General features: G+C 43.0%; 1 protein-coding gene across 2 annotated transcripts in view; it reads left to right on the top strand.

Moving 5' to 3' along the window:
* The first annotated feature begins 658 nt into the window (after window positions 1–658).
* Window positions 659–25,076, top strand: part of TGFBR2 (transforming growth factor beta receptor 2) — a 63,008-nt gene continuing 38,590 nt past the window's right edge. The window contains exon 1 of one of the 2 annotated variants that reach the window (XM_076331136.1): window positions 659–833. Coding sequence is in view for 1 of the 2 variants with exons in the window: in XM_076331135.1 (XP_076187250.1) it covers window positions 3,220–3,313 (94 nt within the window). In the remaining variant the exon portion in view is untranslated. Of the gene's footprint in view, window positions 834–3,162; window positions 3,314–25,076 lie in introns of those variants that run through there. The other variant, XM_076331135.1, reaches the window with a different exon arrangement.

Raw genomic sequence — 25,076 nt, 5'->3', positions numbered from 1 at the left:
TGGGCACATCAGCAGTTCTTGGCTGTGGGTAGAATGATTGTGGGTTAAAAGTGTATGTTGCGTACAGTGAAATGACAGTTTTTAGTAACAACGCAAGTTTTGTGGAAGCTTGAAAGTGTTCTTCATTTGAGAATAACGCCGTAGTTCACATGGGATTTTGACAGAAATATGATACTGCAAGCTGAGAAGTGGTTGGAATACTAAAGAGGGATCATTCGTACTCAGTAGTTTTTATGGACTGTTTTAAAAAGCTGTACCTAAAACTGCAGCAAGAAGCACTTAGCTTGCCTTCACTAGGAGGCCCTGAGATACAAGAGGTACTAGCTTGTTTGTGTTCTGGGTATCTCTTTTTAAGGCTCAGAAAGAAAACACAATATTCAGTGCTTCAATATTTTGCCTTTCTGAGTAGCGAACTGAAATTAGCTGACCCTTCCTTACCCTGTCAGGATGGAGTTAATTATTTACAGCTTTAATCTGCGGCTCTTCGAAGCGGGCTCTTTCTTACCTCAGTCAGGCTGAGGTTAAATATTCACAGTTTCAATCTAGAAGTAAGTAATAAACTGCCATCTGCAAATAAGGAACTGGGAACTATGAACAAGGAAATGGAAAGAAATGACCAGCTTAGTCTTATTTTATATATTGTGGTTGTCCAGGAAATCCTGATGAAGCTGCATTTGGGCCCTAACAGGGAAGCTTATAGTACTCAAAAAGGCAGGAAGTGAGCTTTTGTTAATAAGCCTGGCTGGGACAAACCTGTGAACCGAATTGGGCTTTACTTCAACTTCCACGTTGACTTTTGGTGACAAAGTTACTCCTCCACTGAGGATATCCAGGTAAGATATATTCCTTCCACCCAAAAACTTTCTGGTAGCACCTACCACTCTCATGGGCTCTCTGAACATCCAAAGTGCAGCTGTAGCATAATCCTCACTGCATGATGTGTCTGTGGAAATAAAAGCAATGCTTATATGGAAATATCAGACTTCTGAAATCCATTTGTAGTAGACCCCTCACTTACTGGGTAACAGGCGCTGTATCACCTCATGTGAGAGAGAGGGGCTGTGATGCCAGGCTGCAGTCAGGGATGTGAGACTACTGGTGACCTGAGTACAGCCCTCCCCAAGGCCTCCATCTCCTGCAAGCCCCCCTCCTACTCGCTGACCCTGGATGAGAGAGGCTGGTCAGAAGGTGCCCAGGTAGGAGAAGAGCCATGGCACTCATGCGAGGGAGAGAGATGCAAGTGAGGCAGAGGCCGGCTTCCCAAGTCACACCTGGATTGTGACAGGTTTGAATAGTAACATTAAATCTGTATTTAATGGGTTTTAACCTTCTTTTCATATTGAAAGTTGGTCACCAAAAACTAACAGAAGAGTTCAGTATACACAGCCAACTTTCTAAGCAAACAGCAACTCTTTGGCACCTGCAGCTTGACAGCTACAAGGGGAGAGAAGTGTACACAGCATACAGTATATACTGATGGAGGTTGAGAAATGCTTTCATTTAAGTGGATTACTGAAAACACAGCCAGCTTCTAGCACAGAGCTGGTGCACAGGAACTGATAAGAACACTCCAGTCTGTGCTGAAAGGGGAGTCCAACATTTTTCTTACCTCTGGAAGGTGGCGACTGTTTGAGTGAATCTTGACTGTATTTAAAGGGGGTGGAGACGAGGAAAATGCTTGGACAGGTTTATGAGAATTTGCACCATAAACTGGGACTGCACTGTGAAAATATGCATTTAGGGAGTTTTTAAAATGAAATTTACATAAAATCACAATGAGATTTTTTATGTCTATTATAGGCCAATTAAGTGCATTATGCAAATGTTTCCAAATTCATACAGAGTTGATCTGGGACAGTCAGAGCTTGATTACGTACATTCCCCCTGAGGACTTAGCCCTTTTTCTGAAATACCCAAATCTGTACCTCTAAGTGCTGTAACCGAGACGAAAGCGAATTGCCAAAATTTGAACAGGCACTCTCAAATTACCCCATGTGCATCAGTTTACCTTTCAATCAATGACCTGCCGTTTAACTCAGAGAGGAAGGAAGACTGTGAACCAAAAATTAGTCTCAAGACAACTGCTGGCTATGCGGTGGCTGGATTTATATTGGCAGAAAGCTCAGGCCTTATGCGGGTTGAGAGTCTAATGGTTCTTATCGTCCCTGTCTGAGCCATGCAAAGCTGGCATCACCAGTGTGGTCCTACTCCCTGAATCCTATGTGCAATTTCTCCCTTCTGGAGAAGGCAAAATCTCTGGGAAAAGGTAAACCTGCTTCGCAGGGGAATGGAGATGAACTTCATCTGTGTCGCACACACAGCGTTTGGGACCAAGTGGTGTGCGTCCAGCCCATTTGGGAGCAAAATGCAAAAAAAGAGGCAGGTGACAAGTTGTCACAGTCAGCTTCAACATCTGCAAGCTGAGTGCCCAGCTAGTCTGTGTGAACGTTTCCTGTTATTACCCTGACTTCAACCTCCCCTGCCCTCTGCTTTAGTTCATCTGGGGGTTACGTCCGTCTTGCAGATACCGGTTCTGCAGAGGGGGAAACAGGCTGCAGCAGCATCGGTAAGGACAGGGATACGGATGCAAGGAGGAGCTCTGGGAAGGCGCCGTGCCCCAGATGACAGGACTGGGCCCTTGTCAACTCGTGGGGGAGAAGGGCCCGTTCGAGCTGGCGGGTTCCCGACGACCTCGGGCGCCCTCGCAAGCCAGGCCGCCGCTCCGGGGCCCGGCAGCGCGGGCGGGTGGCTGTGCCCGGTCCCCGCCTCGGGAGGGAGGCAGGCGCAGGGATCCGGGCTGCACGTCGGGGCTGGTCCCGGCGTGCTCGTGGTGGGAGAGCCAGACCTGAGAGGGGCTGGCCTCTGGCAGATGATTGACACCAAACTGGGTGAGGTTTCATGTAAAAAAAAAAAAAAAGAAAGAAAGAAAAAGGGCGAGCGCAGGGGAGGGGGTGACTGTGGGAAGGGGGAGAAGGAACTACTGTAAGAGTAAGAAAGTCCTGCCCAGCTGTTTGCGAAGTTTAAGATTTCCTGTTTCCCCTGCAGCGCCGAAGTGAAGTTTTCAGTGAGTCACCCGCAGTCCCGAGCAGCGGAGCCGCGCAGCCCGCTCCCCCGCCGCCCTGCCAGCCCCGCCGCCGCGGCCTCCCCCGCTACCCGGCCGGCCCGGCCGCCCCCCGCGCCCCGCCCGCGGCTCGCCGTCTATGCCGATCCGGCTCCGCGATGACTCCCCGTCTGCCGAGGAGCCTGCGGCGGCTGCTTCTGCGCGTTTCCCTCTGGGTCCTCATGGGCAGCTCGGTCCCCGCTCTGCTTCGGGGTAAGTGCGCGCCGGCCCGGCGCTCCCGCTTGACAGTTGCTGGGGCCGGAGGCAGGAGCGGGGCCGGAGGCAGGAGCGGGGCAGGAGGCAGGCGTCCGCCGCGGGAGGGGGGGACGCGGTTGCTAAGAAAGTTTTGAGGCTGGAAACGTTTCGGGAGGGGTGAGCGTGTTTGTTTATTGCCCTGCTGGGAAGTCAGCGGGGAAGAAAGGGCTGGGAATCTGGGGGTTTCGCGGCAAAAACTGAGGACCGTCTGTGGAGGGAAGAGGGGGGAGAAAAGAGAGGATTTGGCAGGAAACGCAGCGGGGTCTGGTCCGGCCGGAGGAGCCCGGAGAGGGCACCTCGGGAGCTGACTGCTGTCCCCGGGGGGAGCGGCTGCCCGGCGCTGCAGCTGCTGCGGCAGCTCCCGCACCTGGTGCCGGGCCGCACCGTGTGCCGGGGGGCGGCGGGCCCCGGGGGAACCAGCCGGCCGCGGCCCGCGCCTCCCGCCCCCTTCGGTGCGTGCTCGCGGGTGCCGGATCCAGCCCCCGGCACAGCTTTTGCGATGCCCTCTGCGATGGGGACCGGCTCGCCCTGCACACCCGTAGGGAGAGGGGCTAGAAGGTGCTACGGGCGCTACATGGCCTGAGCCGGTGCGTGCCGGCTCTCAGAGCTGAGGGCCGGTGCCTGGCCACAGGGCTCGCTGCTGTGTGGGTCAGCAGTTGCTTACCAAAATGTTATTTTACGCCTGAGTTTCTGCCTACAGCAGAATTAAGCCGTGATTGTGAGCAGTTGGACTGAGAGTAGCAGTCATTCCTGTAGCACTTAGTGCACATGTTGTTTGATTCACTTTTAATGACAGTTTACATCCCTTATTCTGTTTTTACCAAGACATCCTTAGATAGGTTTTTGAAGCTGTGGCTTGCAGCATTCTTCATAGGATGATTTGGAATGTACCAAGAGCTTAAAGTGCTGCTGCAAAAACAAGGTCCCTGCTCTGAGGAGCTTTCGATCTCAGCCCTACCAGTACTAACCCACATACGTGAACTAACATCTGTAACTGCAAAGTTAGGCCCTAAATCATGCTGCAGTGCAACTGGTGAACCTAAAAAGAGAACATCAGATTGCAGCACAGCTACATCTGCAAGAGTTTTGAAGAATTAAGTAGATTTCTGAGATGTCTTGTGATATCACACCCAGTTTTAGTCTTCAGGTAAGACACCTGAGCTTCTCCAAACTTCGCTCTGTGCCCTCTGATTCTCCCTTGTGGTCATTCATGGTCAATAATGATCTCAAAATTGTTGCTAAAACATAATAACATAAACTAGATAGCTCTTGTATAGCTACTGCCAATAGCTATGTACAGTATGAATAACTTCATGCTTCATTAATAATCCTGTCAAAGTCAACAGGTTTTACATACCTGCAAAGTTACTCATGGAAGCTTAGGGCAGATGAAAAAAACAGTTTAAGAATAAGACACTACGGTGTCCCAGAGCTCAAAATGATATTATTTTAAATGTGAAGTGTGAAGCTTCTTGTTGATTTTGATATCTGTTTTTATTATTTCTGATTAATGTAAATCATACTCAACTAGTGATGGCTTTTATTTTGACCCCAGCCCCAAATTTTTTGCAGATTCCCATCACAAAAAACTTTAAATGAAAAAGCTCCACTTTTGTTAATCTTGTGTTACTTATTATTATGCTTTTTTTTTCCACTCAACCAGTATAGACAGACTAGTACTACAGGTAGATTTTAAAAATGGACATAGCTTAAGAATTGTTCTTCTTTCTTGTCGTAGGTCCAGTGAGGAAAAAATATATAGAGATTGGTTACAATTCAGTGTTTTTCATACTGATCTTCATCTACACCCTACAGTAACTAAAACTGAGTAGACCTGCTGTCAGATAATCTGTCCTATAGCTCCAAAAGTTGTTTTAATAATCGCCGTAGGATTCTGTTGTGTGTAGAACAGGAAGAATTGGTCAGAAAACAACAGTTCTGTGGGGGCAGAAAGTGTGAGGTTTGGATATTGGTTGTTATTTGGCATCAAAATGAAAACTAAAGCTGCCAAATGTTTTGGGGAAAACAAAACAGAAAAAAACAGCTACTTACTTTGTAATAATCAATAGCTCAGCAGTTCAGCAAGGATGAGGCAGGAGAGATACCAGTCTCAGGAGAGCTCACTTCCCGGGTATGCCTTCTAACCAGCTGGCTCTTGTTGGTGAAGATATTAATAAAGCCCCAGCTAAAATTTCATTTTAACATTCTTCACAGCAAAATATTAGACAGGAATGGTACATTCCCGTAAAGATTCTGGACAAAACCACAAATTTGTGAGCAGGTCCAATAGGAACTATCTACTTTGAAAAAGATGCTCTCATGTCCTGTACTACACACAAGTAATTGAAATTTTTTCCATAGAGTAAAGGGACAAGGTGTGATTTTTTGAATGATTGTGAATGCTATATTGAGCGTTTAATCAATAAATGGCAGTGCAAACCAGCAGTTGCCCACATAAGAAATCGACGCTGCTGTGTCCAAGTGAATATGAATCTGTAATTTGTCTTTGGAGTATCAAAACCAGAAATTTGTTCTTTGGAATAATCTGTGTAATAATTGTTCATTTCTGAAGATCAGGAACTTAATTTCTCCATTCAGCCAAACTCTACTTGCATTATTGTCTCCTTATTTTTTAAAAGCCATATCATTGTCAGTTAATTTTATAGTAACAAAATCAAATTTAGAGCTTCAGATATTTGCAAGAGGGAAGTATGAGAACAAACATCTTCGTAACATGGTAGAACATGTTTGTAACACGATCAAATCTAAAATGCATTCCTGCCCCCCATTAAAACTGGTAAATTTCCAGTTATTTCGGGAGGGAAGTAGGAATAGAACAGAGATATTATTGCATTTTCTTCTATTTATGGGGTATCCTTGAATTCTAAGACTTTTATACCTGGGACTTTGAAAATCACTTTTATTTAATTGCTATTTTGATCTCCTTGGCATTAACATGCTTCTATAATATTCAGGTGGTGAATTCCATATAGGAATGGTTTCTATCAAAAAATGATGAGCCAGATCTTAAGCTGCTGCAAATGGATATAGTTCCATTAGCATCAGTAGTGTTACACAGAGTTATAGCATATAGGTTTCCTGAAAGAGTTTCAAAAGTAATTTCAAAAAAAGGGCAATGGAATAATTCAGATTTTTTCATATTCATAATATTTTTTCACTTATATTTTATAAACACTTAATATTATATGAGCTACATTTAGCCCAACAGCATTGCTTCAAAATGAAATACTCCTTTCTGGGATGAATTGTTACAGTTTCATATAATGGTGGCTGATAAAAGTTGTCATTGTGAGAAGGTTAATTCTGAACTTAGGAGCAAAGATGGTGTCAGGCTCTTACCAGAAGGAAAATTCTTCACGGTTTGGTTTTTGGGTTTTTGTGGGGTTTTTTTTTCAGGACTAGGCTTTTAGAAAGGAGTTGCTCTTTTGGGGGGAGAAAAAAAGGAGTGTAGTATCACCGTAGCACCAGTTGTTGGAGTTCCCCATGATTATATTTCCTCTGCAGGATATTTTAAAGATGATATTTTTGCATTTGTGGCATAGGAACTGTTTTCCCTCAATAATGTATGTCTATGCTATATGCACTTTGCTAACATTCACTTTGTATCACTGTCACTCCCCTGACTTCCAAAGAGCCTCACTATACCTCACTTATGGTATAGCAAGAGTGAGCAAAACCAACTGGTTGGGCCCAACTTGTTACTCTCATGGATTGCGCATAACCAGGTGCATATGTATCAGCTAGGTATGAAGTATTATCACTAGCGCAATGACAGATTTTGATCTGAAAGCGGTCCGTGCAGTTTCCACACTGGCTGGCATGGCTACAGTTGAGTGTTGGTGGCACAGTGAAAGTCAGGGCTTCCAGCCACCTTTGTGACCCTGTGGTCCTGGGCTCAGCAGGAGGGAGGTAAGTTGTTACAGTCCCGGTCAGCCTGTGGTCCCCATAGCCCCGCTGGCACCTGGTGAGCAGAGGAACGAAGGGATGTCCTGAGGCGGGTGGGAGACCAGCGGTGCAGTGTCTCCTTTGCCACATAGGAGCCCTTGGACTCAGGGGAAATTAGCAGGTAGGCACGTCCCAGGGACATCAGCTAATTTGTATTGCCAGAGCATTGCAAACTCAGTAAAATGGACTAAGATATCAACCAGTTCAGTGCCGATATTGGAGAGTACAAGGGATTTCCAGCGTGGAGTAGTGGAGAGCCAGTCCTGTTGTGAAAAAGAAATTTGGCTGAGTCCTAGTCTTAAGACATTTAGTGCTGAGATTTTGGTTTACTTAATAGGTCTTTAGCCTTAAATTTTGTTGGGGTTAGAGGGTTTTTCATTTCTTTTTTCCTATAGGATAATGGGAACTGGTTTTTAAACTCTTATAATCAAGAACACAATGAAAAGGTCACGACAAAATACTTGTGCTTTTTTTTATGAACCATAATTCTGGAAGGTTAAAATAGACCAAAATAAATCAGAAAGAATATGCCTTGTTTTCAACAGACTAGTTAGAAGTCCTTTTGAAGTTTAACTTCACTGGAGGTGGAAATGATAAGAGTTGTATTAAGAAACAGTGGAGAACTTCTTACTACAGGGGATAGATTGCTTTTACAGCAAGGAGTGGGCATACACACTGGGGCAGGGCATTGTAGTTAAGGCAAATGCCGCTGATCTGTATGCCACTGTGAGCAATGAGTTGATACTAGATATTTGCAAGATTGGGTTCTCAGTGACCCAGCTAAGTCTTCAACCGTTATTTTTCATAGTATGTCTTCATTCTGGCATAAAGACAGCGCAGCAGCACTGGCATTGGTTGAATACAACCATTTATATCCTACTGCCTGAAAGAACACAGACTTAGCGTACAGATGTTTAGGGTAAGATACGTAGAGAGAGCAAACCACTTCAAACGCCATCCAGTGACGAAAAACTCATCCGAATTAGTAGTTAGAACTAACATCTCACCAGGAGTTGCTTAATTCTATTTCTGTTGGTGACAGCATGCCATCGTTTGTTTGTGTCCATTAACTTCTAGGCATTTAAGCAGAATTTAAACTGGAGCATGTATTAAGGGGTTTGCCCTGCAGTCCGGTACAGATTCCTGAGTCAGGGACTAATGTCCATTTGTTTGCATTGCTGCGAAGTTTAGCAACTGTTTCAGATTCTAAGAAACAATAACATTAGCAGTGGCAGGAGAAATACTTGTTGCCGATTTGTCCATGTTTGTGCATTTTTTTTTTTTAATATGCCATTTCCTTGCTCTTTCTCTTGCTCTGAATGCCATTGTGGTTGTTACAGCTGGAACTACCTGTCCTTTTTTTACATGGGTTTTAAAGCCTTTTCACCTCTGGGAAGATCGTCTGGGGAAGGAGTAGTTTTCCTTTGCTCAAACAACTGGTATTTAGCAAGAACTTCCTGCTGGCATTCATCCCTGAGTTAATCTGGTTAGAATTAGAGCTGGTTGAGAGTTTTTGACACTGTTTTTCATGGGAAAATGCTGATTTGTCAAAACTGAAACAATTTGTGGAAATGTACCAGTTTCCATTAAACTTTCATCAGGAAACCTTTCTCCCCCCCCCCCCCCCAGTCCAGGATGGAATTTCTGATATAGAAAGAGAGAGAGAGAGAAAGAGAAACCATCATTAATCAATAATTAGAATAATCACTGGTTGAGGATGAAAGAAAGGCAGGATCAAGTGCCTGGTCTGACTCATAGAGTGCACATTTGACTCTGGAGCTCCCCCTATCCACTCTGCCCAGGGCATTGGAGGGCTGTCACTCTCTCGTTGTGCATGCATGCACAAACACCCCCACACCCACCACTTCAAATGATTTTGGTTTCACTCTGGTGGTGAATATGAAAATTTATGAAATGTTACAGCACTTTGTGGGGCAGGAAAAACATTTTCCTGACAGTGTTTTTTAGGTTGACCTGTAGCCATGTGTTCATTTTGTCCTTGTTGGGTGGGAATGGCAGTGCTCTGAATGACTGGTGTCTTCCAGTCTTTGTTTCATATCATAACAAGCTGTATTCAGATATTTCTGTCATGCAAAGGAACCACAATTTTTATTACTAACAGTCCTGATAGTCTGATTCCAGGATTCCAGTTCTCCACTCACCCGGAGTACTATTTTGGCAAAAATTTGACTGAAATGAATAGATTTCAGGAACCGATAGAGGAGTCTGCTTCCTCATACTTAAAGCATCCTTCAGTTTACAACCCAGCAGATACATCACTACAATGACACCTAGGGTTAACATTGTGCCTTTGAAACGGTAATCTGGGACCAGAGACGGAAAACTGTCTTCTATTTCCTACATACTTTCTGTTTGTACCCAAGGACTTCGGCCCACATCCACAAAAGAGCTGTTGCCCTGCTCTGTAAGTAGACATCTGAGATTTTAAGGTAAAAAAGAAAGACTTCTCAAGCAGCCAAAGCCGTAAGCTCAGCCAGTGCTTGAAAGTCACACCATATTCTTTCTGGCTTGTTTATAGTCACCAGTAATACAAGTTTTGAAAGATAGCCTCTGCCCTCTGTGCAGTTGATCAGTTCTTCCAAAACATTGCATTGGTATACCTGTGGGCTTCATTTAATTCAGCAGTAAAACTCAGTTAAAAAAATGGCCTATGCAGAAGACATAAAATCCATCTTTTGTTCCCAAGGTCGTGGTGGCTCTGTCAGGGCTTAGAGACTTCCTTCTGTTAGAAAAGCAAATGAATTTGAACAGTAAATACTCAGAGAGCCGCAGGAAGGTTTCACAGCCTTACTCCTCGAAGCAACGTTTTCCAAGTAAAGACCCAAATGTGGTTCTTACATGCCTGGGGCACTTTAATGGGCCTCTTTAAAAACTAGCATTGTTCAAGTGGAACGCATGCAGGGCCAGACTGTCAGCTGGCATAAATCAGCTTTACTCTGTTGAAGGCAAGGAACCTGCCCTGATTTATACCAGCTGAGAATCTGGCCACAGAATAAATAATAAGCAACTGTATGTTATGAGGCTGTAATTCCCTTGAGAGGGCTTTTGTGATATCAGTCTTACAGGAGTCAGAGTGATCCAGTTCTCTTTCTTGGAGCAAAAGAGTAATTTGACTGCAGTATTTTGAAGTCCTCAGAACTTTAGGAAGGAGAGATTTCAAGCAGTCGAGGGAAAGAAGATGTTTCCAAACTTCTTGTAATGTATCATTAAGGATTTTTGCCCAGGAAGAATCATGGGAGGAGAATTTTGGAGGATGGAGATTAATTGATTTGGGATCGGTAGTCCCAAAAGAAGAGAAATGTGTAAGAGGGATGATTTCCCATCAAGACCAGGCCTTTCCTTTGAAAGCACTCGTGTACATTTCCCAAGCTGTATGAAAACTGGTGCTCCCTTACCACTGATAAGCTGCTAGTGCTGGTGTAATTAATAAGGAAGCAAAGTGGAGAAAGGGAAATGAGGACTAAGGGGCAAACTCCCCATAATGTGGATGTTTGATTTTGTTTAAGGTTTCACCCAGAAGGGTCATAAGTGAGCTGGTACTCATTTTATTGACTTAGAAAAGGGGGTTCAGATAGATTTTCCAAGAGTTAACCTGTAGTTCTCCTGAGTCTAGATATTTTAGATGTGAGATGCAGGTGAGCCACCTCGCTCTGGTTTTAATCCGGCTGTGGATTCTACAGCCCAGAATGGGAGTAAGCACATCACACGTATACGGCACCTGTTGGCACGGTTAGGTGGTGCCTGGGGCTTTTGGATAATAATGTGGTAATTTTGTAGATTTCATCTCACTAACTAATATAAGTACATTTTTAATGTTGCTGTACAAGAGGGTGAACTTTGAAACAGACCACAGATGATTACTAATGGATTATCACTTCTTGTTATTTTCAGGGAAGGCAGCAGAAGCAGCTGTCCAGGATTCTTTTGTTTCTTGAGACACTGATCTGGTTTGATCCTTGAGGTCTAATTAGTAGCTCAGATTCTATTGACAAGCCACTATATAAAGCTGTAGAACAGCAGTGGTTTTGATAACACAGCTATAATACTTAGGCAACAGTTTAAGAAAGGTCTTAGTGCTCAAAGGGAGCTGAAATTTCTTACCATTTTGACTGCTCCCCTGTTTTTAGTGTTACCTGGCTCTCCTGACTAACTTCCATATGCTTTGTTAGGGAGCTCTGTGGCTGGAGCAAATCTGAAGTCATAGTTACATCGGGACTTATCATACCTTGTGCACTTAGAGTGCTCTAGGAGAGTAGTGTGTGTCAATAACTTCTGTCCATTAAAGTGCATGCTTGGGGAAACACGGTAGATGTAACTAGACTTTCTTCCTTTCCAGTTTTTTCCTCCAGCTCTCTAGTCTCTTAAAATATTCCCTCATTGGATAGTCAGTATCCACTGTGCAATTTCAGGCCAGTGCTAAAGGGAGGTCTGTAGCTACATGTTAGTTTATTTTACTTCAACTCACCGTAAAGCTACTAATTAACATGGAGTAGCACTTCTCTGTTATGCTGAGCAAGACATTACATAGGCTGCTTTTTTTTTTTAGCTTTTAGCCTAAAATGGGCTGCATTGTAAAAATATGCATAATTAAGGATGTATCTTTTTCATTATGTTATCAATAGTGATAAGATGGAATGACAATAAAATCACATGCAGGAGTTCAGCTCCTGACCAGCACTGAGTTGCTTCCAGAGTTCACATGATAGTTGGTCGCTTCCTGCTCTCAGGATGCTCCACCCTCAGCTCCGTAGCTATCTTAAGCTTTCCTGTAACATGATGGGGTAGTGACTCCAGGGTGTCCCATTCTTCTTGAGAAACTCATAGAAAGAGTGCAGGAATGAAGAAGTAAATCTTTGTGTGTTTCACTAATGGGAAGAATTTAATGAGGTTTTGAACAGCACAAATTTGTCAATCTGTGATCAAGAACCCATGAAGATTTCAAGAGAAGAGCTGTCATATGCAGGTGGTGGTTGATCCTTTATTTCCTTTGGCTGGTTCTGCCTGCAAGCATGCAGTAATTACCCTTCTCATTTGTCTCCTGCATACAAGGAGATCTATGATTCTGCAGTGACTGTGCTGTGGCAGTTGGCCAGCTGCCCTGCTGTGTACCTTCTACCTCCCCACAGTTCCCATTACCGATTTTCACGGTTGCATTGCCTCCTTTTCCTGCAGTGGTTAGAGCCTTTGCCCAGAAAGTGGGAGGCCCGTGGTCATGCCGCTCCTCAGCCTGAGAGTATCTAAACTCCATCAGTGATGGGCTCTGAGAGGAATGATCGTTGCTGGCTGAGACTGGGCAGGGCTGTAGAGGCGGCACTCTGCAGAGGAAGGGCTGACGTGTGTGCGGGTGGTCTCCCAAAGCACACCAGAGGAGAAGAAAGCCTGTGGTCTCCTGAAACATGTCAGAGGAGAAGAAAGCCTGTTCCCTGATGGATTCATTCATTATTCCAGCCCCTGCAGGGTGACTGATATTCTCTCCAGGGAGTTCACAGCACAACAAAGAGGGACTTTACATACAGAATCTTTTTTTCTTTTTTAAACTGAAAACAACCGTTTCTCATCCTCATGAAAAGATCAGAGAGGACCATGTAATAGTCATGACTTTGTAAGCCTCTTTATTGAAGCTTTCACAAAGTAACTAGGTCAGCGATACATGCTTCTGGGCTATTGAATTTCCCCTCTTCCCCTCAGTCTGTTCTTCCATTTCCTCACCCAGCTTTACCACCAGGGAATGCCTTAAGTCAAAAATCTGGGAAGTTGATCCTTTTATTGCATTTGTAGTATTCTCATCTGGTATGTACGTACAGTGCCAGGCCATCAGGCTTGCAAAGCTGGCATAGCCCAAGTTTGCGTGTAAACAGCAATACCACATTGTCTAGTTGTAACTAAAGCCATATCTGCTCTCTCTTTGCCTCTAGATAATAGAAACAGGAAGATGTCCAGCGGGAAAAGATTGGTGAACTATTCTGGAAAAGGGAATACAACTAAGAAGTGTTTCTTCATCATTGTTTTTCTTTCTCCTTCAACTCCTTTCTCACACAGTCCGTACTTCTCACATTTTATACTTTTGCCTTGAAGTTTCTGCCTGGCTGGGGGCTTTGCTGTTCCCACTCTTCCCTGAGGCCACACTGGTACCACGAATATTAGTGCAACAAGAAGCAGCCTAGAGCTTCCCGTATGTACATGTCCCCTGCCTTTAATGTGTATAAAGGAAGATAAAAATGTGATTCAAATTAAATCACCAAAATCCAGGAACGTGGGATTCAGAATGAGGAGCCAGGCATATCCCCTGTAGATTTTGAGTTGTTTAAAAACTAGGCGCTTGACCCTAGAAGGAAGATTTCAAAGTATCTCTATTAGGCATGAAGACTCCTTCCATATGTGTTGGAAGGAGTTACAGGCTCATTCTTTTACATGGGAGGAGGAGGCAAGACTTGTTGGTCACTTGTAACTGGGAACAGCTTTTGCATCTTGACCCATGGCTAAAGCAGTGAGCTGGAAAGTGAAAAGCCTGGGCTCAGTCTCTTAGTCTCTGGAGACCCAAACCCAGATCTCTAGCTTCCCATGATTTCATCCATTGGATTTTTGATGCCACTGTTAAACTTCAGTAGTTATTTGTATTAGAATTTCCACAGTTTCAACTAGTTCTTTAATATGTGTCAAAAAATTAATGCATTGGTGTGTTAATTACAGTTTCTATAGACAATTATAGAATTTATGGGAAATGAACAGAGATTGTTTCAACACTGGTCTACTGTGATTGGGAAATTGAGGTTCAAAGAGAGTAATAACCGCTGTTATTTCTCAACAGAAATTCTGGATTAAAGCCCTCAGAGTATCCAGAAATTCTCGTCAGCCTCAAATACCCTGCCAAGTTCAGTAAGATTCAATTAGCATTTTTTTCTCCCCTATTTTTCTCAGGTTAAGAGGCTGTCTGCTAGGAGCTGCCAAGGAATGGTGAGGCACAAGGAAGCTTTGGTTGCTTGCTTCAGTTTGACCATTTAAGGCCTAACCCTTCCCTCAATTATCTATGTATATACTATTCATGGTTCAGCCAACTTGCACTTCCCCTAACTTGGCTTTTTAGTTCTGGTGACTTGTAGTTTGATTGTCAGGCACATACCTACTGGTGGTTTGAAGTCAGAAACATATTGGACTTCTCATGCATGAAGGTGGGTAGCAAATGCTAGAAGCAAACCACTAATTATTTGAAGTGTCTTACCCTTGAAGGTTAATGACAAGGCACATTTACCACTATCGTAACCACATACCTAGAAATAGAAAACACTGACACCTGCCTTTCCAAGCTGTTGCTTAGCATGAGTAGTTAGACTACCCATACAATCACCACTCCTCCCTTTAAAAGGTGGATTTTGTTTTAAGTTTCCATTTTGTGCTTTTGAAACGGAGGTGTAGATAGCTTTGACCAGAGCAGTAATTTCCACTCAGTTGTCCTTAGGCCTGCAGTGGGTTAGGAAGGAGGTCGTACTGTTTGTTTAGGGAACCATACTGCCTTTTCAGCATTTTCATATGAGAGTTTAATGTTAACGATTGCTTGCCTTTTGAAAATGACAGACTGTTGGGGTTTTGAACGTATGAAGAACAAAAGAATTAGGAATAGTAGCTACAGCTGCTAGTCCCTGGCTGGATACATAATTTGGTCAGATATACAGGCAGTTTGCCATGCCTTAATAAGATACCACACGTCACATAAACGCCAGTAACTGGGAGCATTTGCCTCAAGGCAAATGTAAGGTGGTGCAAGCTAGCTAAATCTGCTCTGCCAGAATGCTAAGCTGTGGGTAGGAGAGCTCATGTGGAAGTTCACCACAGTTAGTTGATGGAGAATAAGGTGTTAAGCTGTGCTAACTTGATATTTTAGACTCTGCGGGGGATGAGATCATGAAAGGTGAACAAGCATCCATTCCAACAAATGAAAGCTGTAGGTGAACTAAATCACTCCAGAAACAAGGTGTGCATTTTTAACAAACAGGATAATTTCGTTATTAGAGCCTTGCCAAGGGATGTGATGGACTTCCCAATGCGAATCTCTAAATCAAGATAGGGTTTTGCTTGTTAAACATATACCCAGAGAAGTTAGGGCTTTGCAAAACTAGCTAAGTGGAATGATTTCACTTGCAGAAGGCCGGACTGGGAATACCATCCCAGCTCTTCCTGACATAGAGGTTTTGTAACCTACGGATCTGTGATGCAGCAAGTTACTGCCATCAGGCTGGTACGTATCACTCATGTCCCTCTCAGAATCAGGACTAGCATCTCCAGAAGTAACAAACAGTTAAGCTACTCTGCTAACTAACCCTGTGCAAGGATATTTCAAATATGTGTGAGTTATAAAATTTTGCACCCAAGGAATTAAAAAAAGTCTCTATTCCTACGGAGCACTTTCCTCTGGTATAACCTAAGCTATTACTGCGTTTGGAAAGCTTGGGATTGTTGTGGTTTGTGAGAACACTTTTTAAAACATATTGTGTTCTACATGAGTACAATATTTGTGAAAAATGCCAAAGTGACAGCTTTAGAGAATGAGCTGCCCGTGTCACTGAACAGTTATACCAGAAACTATAACAAACCATGCAATTGGCTCCTGATGTTTAAGGGGATGCTGAGTGGTTCAGCTACTACGTCCATGTTATGCACAGCCTCCTCAATGACAGTTGTTGAAATAGTATTTTCATGACATAATTATTAATCCACTTGGCATTTGATTAAAATGATCAAGGCATTTCATAGAAGCCCTTAGACATCCTGCAGACTATTACCGATTTCTACAGCTGAATAAGTGCCCTCCAGATGAAGGATGATGATGTGCTATATGACCAATATCCAGAAACATTCAGTGACTCTAAACTGTTAAACATCAGCTAGTATAATTTGACATAGCAGCACTCAGAAATCACGGATTAGCATCTGCTGAAGATCTTATCCTATTAAATTTAGCTAATACATGTGACAATAAACATCTTCTGTCGTGTGGTAGCCAGGATGAGGAATGTTATGCTGTTGCCAGAAATGAATTGCACCATTTAAAAGTTTATGAAGTGTCATCATATTTTGCTTTTCATAATTCTGTTGTTAGAAAAAATTGTTGAAGTAATTGGATGAAATTTGAGATATTCAGATGAAAATTAGGAGGCAATGGAAGGTTTGCTTCTGAGCTGCTGCTTGATACGTTTGGTCTTGTGTTTTTGTCTTATCTCTTCCCAGCTTTCTCCCTGAAACAATTCCTTCAATAGAAGTATTTGTTTTGTAGACACTTAAATTAGTTTCTTTTTTGCAATATTTTTTCTAAACAAGCTTGTCAGTGTATATGCTGTCTTGGAGTGCTGCTGAAAGATTATGGTCTTGAGAATGACTTAAGATATAGCTTGAGAACCTGAAATAGTGGGTTTAGGGAAACAGTGACCATATCAAGAGCAATCGGGAGGGGAAAACCCTAGAAATCCAACTCCATGTGTACCTTTCACATTCTGAGTTTATTTATAATTTTATTCTGCCTCATCATAAACAAAGTGGAAGAGTCTGCAGTCCCTCACACATCTTCAGGCAGGTAGACTAAACATTTTAGACTGGCAAGTTCCTTCCCACTGAGCTGCGTCTAATGTAGGAAATGTCTTCACCTTACGCTGTAATGCCAACCCTGCTGGGGGCTGGCTGCCGCAAGCAGTGAGTAACGTTGTATTGTTGCATGGAGTGAGAATTGTTGTATTCCTACATGCAGATTGTTTAGTGTCCAGGGCTAATTTTTTTAATGTGGGGGCTTACCTGCTGGGCCATGCACACATGCGGGAGAGACTGTCCTTAAAATATTCGATTTTATAGTATAGTGAATGAATTCTTCGCACATGTGGTTTAGAAATAATAGCAAAGATAAGGATCTTTCAGTGAACTTTCAAGGGATGTATTTACGGGTGAAAAACCTATTTATTTCAGAATGTGCAGCTTTCACACATGGCTTTTATTTTCCTTTAAGCCCAGTAAAATTTCAGCCTCAAACAGAAATGAAGGAGCTGATTACTCTTCCCCTTATTTCAGCAGGATGGTATTGCCAGCTACTGATGCACAGTCTCAAAGGTAACTGGAGGGAGTCATTTGCAAACGCATTAAAAGGAACAGCTAATACCTGGGGGATATGTTAGCAAATTTACCCCTGGCAGATAAAGGAGATGTTGCTTTGTTGGTAGAGAGACTTCTTTACCAAGAAATCTGATAACTCTGGAACGGCATGCCACACCAGTAGGATTTCTGCAACAGAAGTCAGCAAAAGAAAGTTTTCCTAAGGTTGAATATCATTAGAAGTGTGTATTTTCATGCATGTGCCCTTTTCTCAATACTTAGTATATAAATCCTGTTAACGGTTGTGGAAGTTAGATGCATCTATCAAGAGAACATATCCCCAGGGTATTAAATTCTGTTATTCTGCTTCTTTGCATGTAACTTGACAGAGACAAATATAACCATCCAAGCTACTGAATTTGAGAAGGATGTGTATTTTTCCCCAAATCCATTCAAAGTGATTCTACTCCCAAGGGATTACATTTAAGTCTAACTTTCCTCTGATTTACTGTTTAGCTGAGCTGATGGATTATGAAAGAGAGTAATTTCTTTTTCATACTGTTTTTCTGAATCTGTCATTCAAAACTTGCTGTGTGGGGACAGAATGGTTCATAAACACTATTTTCCTGGAGGAAAATGGCTCCTTACAGTAAAAAGGAGCTCTGAACAGAGCTTCCACATAAACATGTTTGCCCATCAGTGACTGACAGAGAAGCCTCTGTGTGTGTAAAGGATGTGGACTTGTTAAATAAGACTTCTTATTTGGAAACAGTTTTTCAAATAGACTAGGAAGGATGGGTTATATTCAGATCTAGAAAAAGAAATTGCATAGGATTCTGTTTTGCCAAAATCTATAGATGATATTGTGAACTTGTACCATAGTGGGAGCATCCTTTGGTCAGGGGATGTGCCTTAACTTAAATTCTAGATCTCTCAAATATTCCTCAAGCTCAGAGGTCTTCAAAAAGCTAAGCAAAACGAGGTCTTTTATGCTCTTTACATTAGTAAGTTGTCTTTTTATATTAAGCTTAAACCAAAATCCCCAAGTCTAAAACTGTGACTGCAAATTTTGCACACTAAACACATCCTTGTTTTTGTTTTGTTTCCCTGTTTGTTTGTTTATGGCTAGGAGGGAGGGATACTGGCAGTGAATGCACTTTAAAAAAATCCCACTAATACCCTCCTTTTATCTGGAAAAACAAATATTTATAAATCCCTCTGAATCATGTAACTGTGTAACGATTGCCAGTTTGAAAGCACAGTTGTCTGGTTAATCCATTTAAATGCTTATTTTGAATGGGCAGCTGTGAGTCTTTGTGTGCACACAGCTTCTCCCCATACTTACTGGTGTGTTATAAAATACCATAGAAATTCTGGTCTGGTTCAGTAGCAACCGTCGTACACACATACAGTTTTCTATTGTACAAGGTAGACACTCTCCCCATGCACAGCACATCCTTGCTTAAGGTGGACTTAAGAGCTGTGGCTGAAGCCAGTTCCAATCCTGGCTGTATAGGTTGCTGAGATCATGCTTAAAGAATGTGCGGGTCCTGGTCAGAGGCACAAAGCACCCCCTAACTCATGACTTGAACATGCTCCAGCAGTTGACACAAAAGGTGCAGTTGTGAAGGGCCAGTACAGAGGCACAATATGGAGTTGCGCATGGAAAAAGATCAAGGAACTCTAGTTTGAATTCCTCCACCTAGGTAAAAAAACCCCACTGAACAGTAGGACTGTGATTTATGTACTCCAAACCATGCCATTGTACCTAAAATCTTTCTAGGTCTTACTTACGCTATTTGTGCCCCCTGTGCTTCATAATTATGAAGTATTTCCTACTTGTGAATGTGACACTTAAACGGGTATTTGAACAGATGCAGCCCATTCCCATTACTGTGTTACATTTTAAGACTGCTTTTGGTTTTTTTTTAAATCCCAAATCCATTATTTAGGTTTGGCTCCATTTGACTAGGGTTTTGTTACTTGGCCCACAGGATCTTGCTTCAAGTTTACAGAAAAGGAAGTGCAGTCGGAATCAGGCCCTTTGAAATCAGAGGTGTGAATTAAAGTTCAGCAAAAGTTTCAGAGCAAAAGCTGAAACTCAGGCAATACTTTTGTTTGTCTGGGTTTACAGAGCATTTTCCCAGACTAGTGGTAGTTTCAGGTAAATACTCATCAGACTTTTCCCCTGAAACAAAGCAGAATTGGGGTGACTGGCTGAATTTTATTTTTGTGTTCACTTTACAGATCTGCAGCAAAATCAGATGTTTCACTTCAGACAGAGGATATCTGTGCTTCATAGTACTATCTGTTCCATTTATATAGTCCTTTCTCTTGAAAAAGGGTATTCTAAAAACAAAACTGCTGTGACTCTTTCAGCATCCTGTGAAGAGGAGACATCTGCTAGGTCCGTGTACTGTTGAGGGAACAGTCACAGAGAGTAATGTCTGTCTTCTCAGGCATCTCCCATAAATGTTGTTAACTGACTTGAGACACCAAAAATACTTTTTCTACACTTCAAAGTCAAAATAACCTCCTGACTACTTTCATGGTGGATTTAAACAGCTATGGGGCCCATGCTGAGGTGCCTCTGCAAATATTTCTGGGGAGAAACATCAATCCTTGGAGTGCTCCCCAAAGTGTCATAACCCATGTGGCTGAGTCCTAGGCAAGTCCTGCAGTGATGATGCCTGGCAGAAAAGAATAACTGCAGAGCCCTTGTTTCCTCTCCTGGAAGGGCTGTGACATCTCCTGTCTCAGGGCAAGTGGCATTTGAAAGCAGACTGTGCTCAGGTTGGAGACAGCAGCAGACAGCAGGTCCCCCACGTCCCTGGTGCAGTGGGCAGCCTGACCTTGCCCCAGAAGTAACTGCAGCCACAGATCCACAGAGACTTTTCTCTGCCCTCAGAAGTGCTGCTGCTGTTGAAATACGCAGTTTTGCATTACCCTAGCCGTGGGTTCCCACTCCTCATACCACATTCTTTATTGTGTTTGTGTAGTCAGATAGTTGTCTAGACTGGAGAACTGCTCTGGGTCAAACTGGTCTTTTGGAGGGGGAGGGAGGTGTGGTAAGGTGAGGTCTGATTCCTCTGTGAGGGAGGAGAAAGTGCAATGAGGGATGTGAACAAATAACCAGAGCAGGGGAGCAGCACTGCTGTTTTTTGCAAACTGAAACTGTTTGTGCAGATATTTTCTGTATGGCCTCACTAGAGAGAAAAAGAAAAGGGAAGATCTTTTGTGTTCACAGTGCTTAAGAAACAAACTAGTCATTTTTCTTAAAATGCTCTGAGGACTTCTCCATGAGGCAGACAATTGTTCTCAAAATACGCCTTTTCTTGCACCAAAAAGGAACGACACTAAAAATAAGATGTCAGAAAAGGCGTGAGTGTGAAGGAGGCTCTGCAGTGGCATCCCCAAAGGAGTGATCCACTGAGGGCTCTGGAAAGCCACATGTGGCAGGAGCCTTTCAAAAGGGAAGATGGGTATGGCCTTATGCCTTCCAAAACCTGTCCGGAAAGTGTGTCAGTAGTTTTAAGGGGATATTACTAAAAGCAAATAAAATGAAAAATAAAAGCATGAAACGGCAAATACAGGAGTGATACCTTTTCTGATTCACTAAGCAACCTAGCTGTATCAAAGGGAACCTGGGAGAGTCAGACGTAACTTTGAATTTCCTGTTTTGTGCTTTTTGTCACAGTCTTAATGTCTGTGCTTCATTTTCACTACTTTAAAAAGCGAACAAAAATCTCCCCCCAAACTAACATATTTCATGACCTTTCCTGGAGGTTCTTCTCTGAGACCAGTGAGGGTTTGCAAGTGCCTGCCAGTCTCCTGAGTGAACGAACAGTGTTAATAAACATCTGCCTGTCTGTATTAACTCTTCATAAGGTACAGCAGCTGCTTTTAGGTATTATTTACAGTTTCCTCTACATTTTATTTATCTTAGTCCGCTCTTTTGAATACACTAGAGTCCAGTGCACATACATTTAGCAAGAGTTTAACTCTAGCAAGAGTTAACTTTAGCAAGAGTTAACTGTAGTTTCAGGAGAAAGGTTTGGCTTTTTGCCACCTGAGTTGCTGCATGCTGCCAGCGTAGAGATCAGTCTTCAAACCATTACCATTTTGCATTTGGAAGAGCTGATTTTCTGCCATCCATCTAACCTTCCTTACTCCCGTTGAAGATGCTGCAGTTAGATAGTCAAGTAACATTATGAAAGCTTTTTCCACATACAGAATTCACACCTCTTGAACTTATAGTTGATTTAAAAGTAATTGAGTAAACCACGGCAACTTTGTGTGTGGTAATTCTCAATTCTGACGCTGGCTAGACTTGTTCCTAATATAACCTATACTGAGGTAAATCAGCTTTAAAAGGACTTGAAGATCCACATGCAAAACTGTAAAACCTCCACCCCTTTAATTTAACCAGTTAAACTCATGTGGTGGTGTGTGTTTGCCAGGCCAGCACTTAGTTACTTGAAGCCGTTCGGAAAGTTAAAGCATGACAAGACCATATACTAAATATGAGTAAAGCCCTGTAGGAGTGTCATTTGTGAGTGTTTGGCCAAGCAAGTATGTTACTATTTTTGATTTCTGTGTGGCTTTGGTTGTGCAGTGGTCTGTGGGAGCTGAGGGCAGGACTCCATCTGCACAGCTTGCTGTGTGGCTGCCCGCTCTGGTGTCACAGTGATGAGCCGGCATGAGTTGTCTGTGTAAGGGAGAAGTAGGAACTGTACCCATGTGCCCACCTACTCTGTCCATCACAGGTACCACAACTGCAATTCCCATGGGAAGGCCGATAGGGTTTGGCAATACAGTATAGCAGGAAGCTCATAATACTTTTGAAGTTAGCCTCTTTGCCCCTACCGTAGATCCTAATGTGTTCTGCTGCCCAGAAGTTCAGCAGAAAGTGCAGTCACTTGCCCTGTGACATAAACTTCAAAACTTCTCTGCCGTCCTCCCACCTGTAGCCTGTTCAGTGAGGATGCTCCTAAAAAAGCAGACAAGATTTGTCTTTGCGTTAAGCAGATATCACAAGACAGACACTTAGGACTGCTAGTAAGTAATAAAGGGATGCCTTTAGGTAAGCAGCACTGATACCTTAAGAATATGGTTAATTTTTTGATGACCTTATGGATTTTTCAGTTTGTATGTGGCACTGAGCACGTTCAGTAGCCTTGCAGGTAAACTGAAGAGCCAGGATGTGTCTCTATGGAATACTTCATGGCTAACAGAAATAGCTTGGCCATAACGTTGCTGGAAAATGTCCTAAAGTACTGTTCTACCTGTACTGGGTGGACTCCTGAATTTCCCTGTTGGAAACTGGGAGTTTAATAAATAGGCCCTTGAAAATAGGGTTGAATGACTCTTTAAGGTGGACATTCCCCATTTCTCTTGTAGTAAGAGAGATAAAGGGAAGAAATATAAACTAAGATTTTGGAGGGAATATGTGCCTCTTTCAGGACAAATGATTCACCTTCCCCAATTCCATTATGAAGAATGAAGAGCCCTATCACATTTCAAAGAAGGCCATTGGTAGTGGTGTGACTGTTGAGTGGGCAGGAGTGGAGAGAAGAATGTTTCTATAAACAGGCTTTCTTAACTAGCTGAAGGGAGAGGTACGATAGGTTGAGAAACTCCGTTCAACCTACTTAGAAGATTCAATTGCATGGTTTTGTTCTGGTGAGGCTTTGTAGCTGAGAGCGGAGGCACACTTGTGTTTTTCTGAGTCAGAATTGTTCCTAATTGTGTATGTTTTAAATGTTGGGGGTTTTGCCACAGAGACTCTTCTGTCATGAAAAAAATCTTTGCTTCCTTTTATATCACAGAAATAACTGTATAATGCTTGAATGACTGCTGTCTATTTTCAGACACATAAGTTGGAAATATAGTATTTGTACAAAGCTGAAGTGTTTATACTCTTTCAGCTCTGTTTCAAGTGAAGTAATGACAGCTTTCACTGGGCAGGCAAGAATACAAAAGGAGGTGAAGTTGCAGGATATGCTTTTTAATGGACAGGTCAGAATTAGCTATGCAAATGTCAGTCCTGAACCATGAATCATGCTTATTCCAACAAAGCAGGAAAGCTGTTTTTCCTAATCTTGTGAACCAGATGAGCATTGCTGTACTCGATACTCACTATATATCTGAAGTCACAGAAGGAGTTAACCACCAAAGACAGCTTCCAGTAAATTCCAAACTTAATGCATTATGCAGAAAAAAACTAGACCCTGTAGTAATAGTTGAATAAGTTGATCTTCGTGTTATATCACATACGGTTCTCCAGTGCTGCGTGCTGTTTAACGGTTGTGTTAGGGAGGCTGCGGGTTAAAGTCAGAAGATGAAACGTCCCTTTGACTGCCCTATGGGAAGCCATCATTTAGATTTTTTTTCAGCCTTTTTGCCTGGAGACAGTATTCTTTTGTTCCGTCTACCATGGAGTGCTAAACAGTGGCCAGAAAATGTGGAAGAGAGCAGCAAGTTAAAAATCCGCAGGTAAAAATCCATCTCATTATTTGTTAAAAAAATAAAAATAACAATAATGTTGGTTTTATTCCCTGTTTTCAGAATGTGTTCACACTTTTATTGCAAGTGCTGAGCTGGAGTCTCCTCACACCTGCACTAATGTCAGTCAGGAGTCACGGCAGCGAGCTCCATTCTTAGGCGTGTTTGAGGCAGTTCACTGCCATGCCCTGTACCAGTGAGGAGAGCCCAGCCCATGATTAAAACTGCCAATGCTAGCTCATTTTGGAAGTAGTGGATAAAAATAGTGTTATTTTAATGCTTTAAATACAAGAATGATTTTTATCTTCAAGATCTCCAGCTTAGTATGCTGTTCCCTCCTTTATTTTCTCTGGTTGTGTCCCTCCCCCGAGCTCCTGCCAGATTTGATTCTGTTTCTGTGTCAGTGCCTGCAGCAATCCCTAAAGCAAAGTTTTGCCAGTTCCACTTGCTTTTAAAAGCCAGGCACTTCCACTGCAGAGATGAGTTAAACGAAGTTTTCTAACTCCTGCTCCTTTTCCTTTTGTCTTCTCCCTCTGCATGTACCTTCCTCTGCTCCTTGCCTGCCGGTAGGTGGGAAATAGTGGTTTCCCAGATTTCAGTGCAGCCCATCAGTGGCCTTCCCAGCGTGAACCAGTTCTTCTGCTTTGGCCTTCCTTCAGCTGGGGGTGGCCAAACTACTTCTGGCTAGGCCTAGCTTGTCAGAACGGCTTACCTAGTCTGCCCTCTTCTTTCCTAGCAGACTTCTCGGGTATGGCTGAAGAGCAGGTTGTAGCCCACATAAACTGTTTGAAGGCCTGTGGGCCCCACCAGACCGTTCTTTCCCCCATCTCATAGTGGCTGCTTTGCGATAGGGTGGGTTGCAGGGCTGCATGTGTGTCTCATTGCATTGTTGCCATCTGATAGGCGTGACTTGCATTTTTTTCATATGACAGGCAAGAGCCATTACGTGATAGGGAGAAGCCATGACATGCATCTCCTCCAAATACTTCACAAAGGGAAGTTATTTTGGTCTTTATCCTTTGCAGAGCCCCCATGAGGTTTGATCAGGCAGGAAAGCAACACAAAGGTCCCAACCACTTTGCAAACAAAAGTGCAATCAGTACACTTAAAGGCACGTCTTTAAGCACCAAGGCAGCTGTTGTGCTAGGCCGGAAGGCTG

This window comes from Aptenodytes patagonicus, chromosome 2 (genome assembly GCF_965638725.1).
Source record: "Aptenodytes patagonicus chromosome 2, bAptPat1.pri.cur, whole genome shotgun sequence".
Lineage (NCBI taxonomy): Eukaryota > Metazoa > Chordata > Aves > Sphenisciformes > Spheniscidae > Aptenodytes > Aptenodytes patagonicus.
Note: the sequence above shows the minus strand (reverse complement) of the source record. Positions and strands in the feature narration are given on the sequence as shown.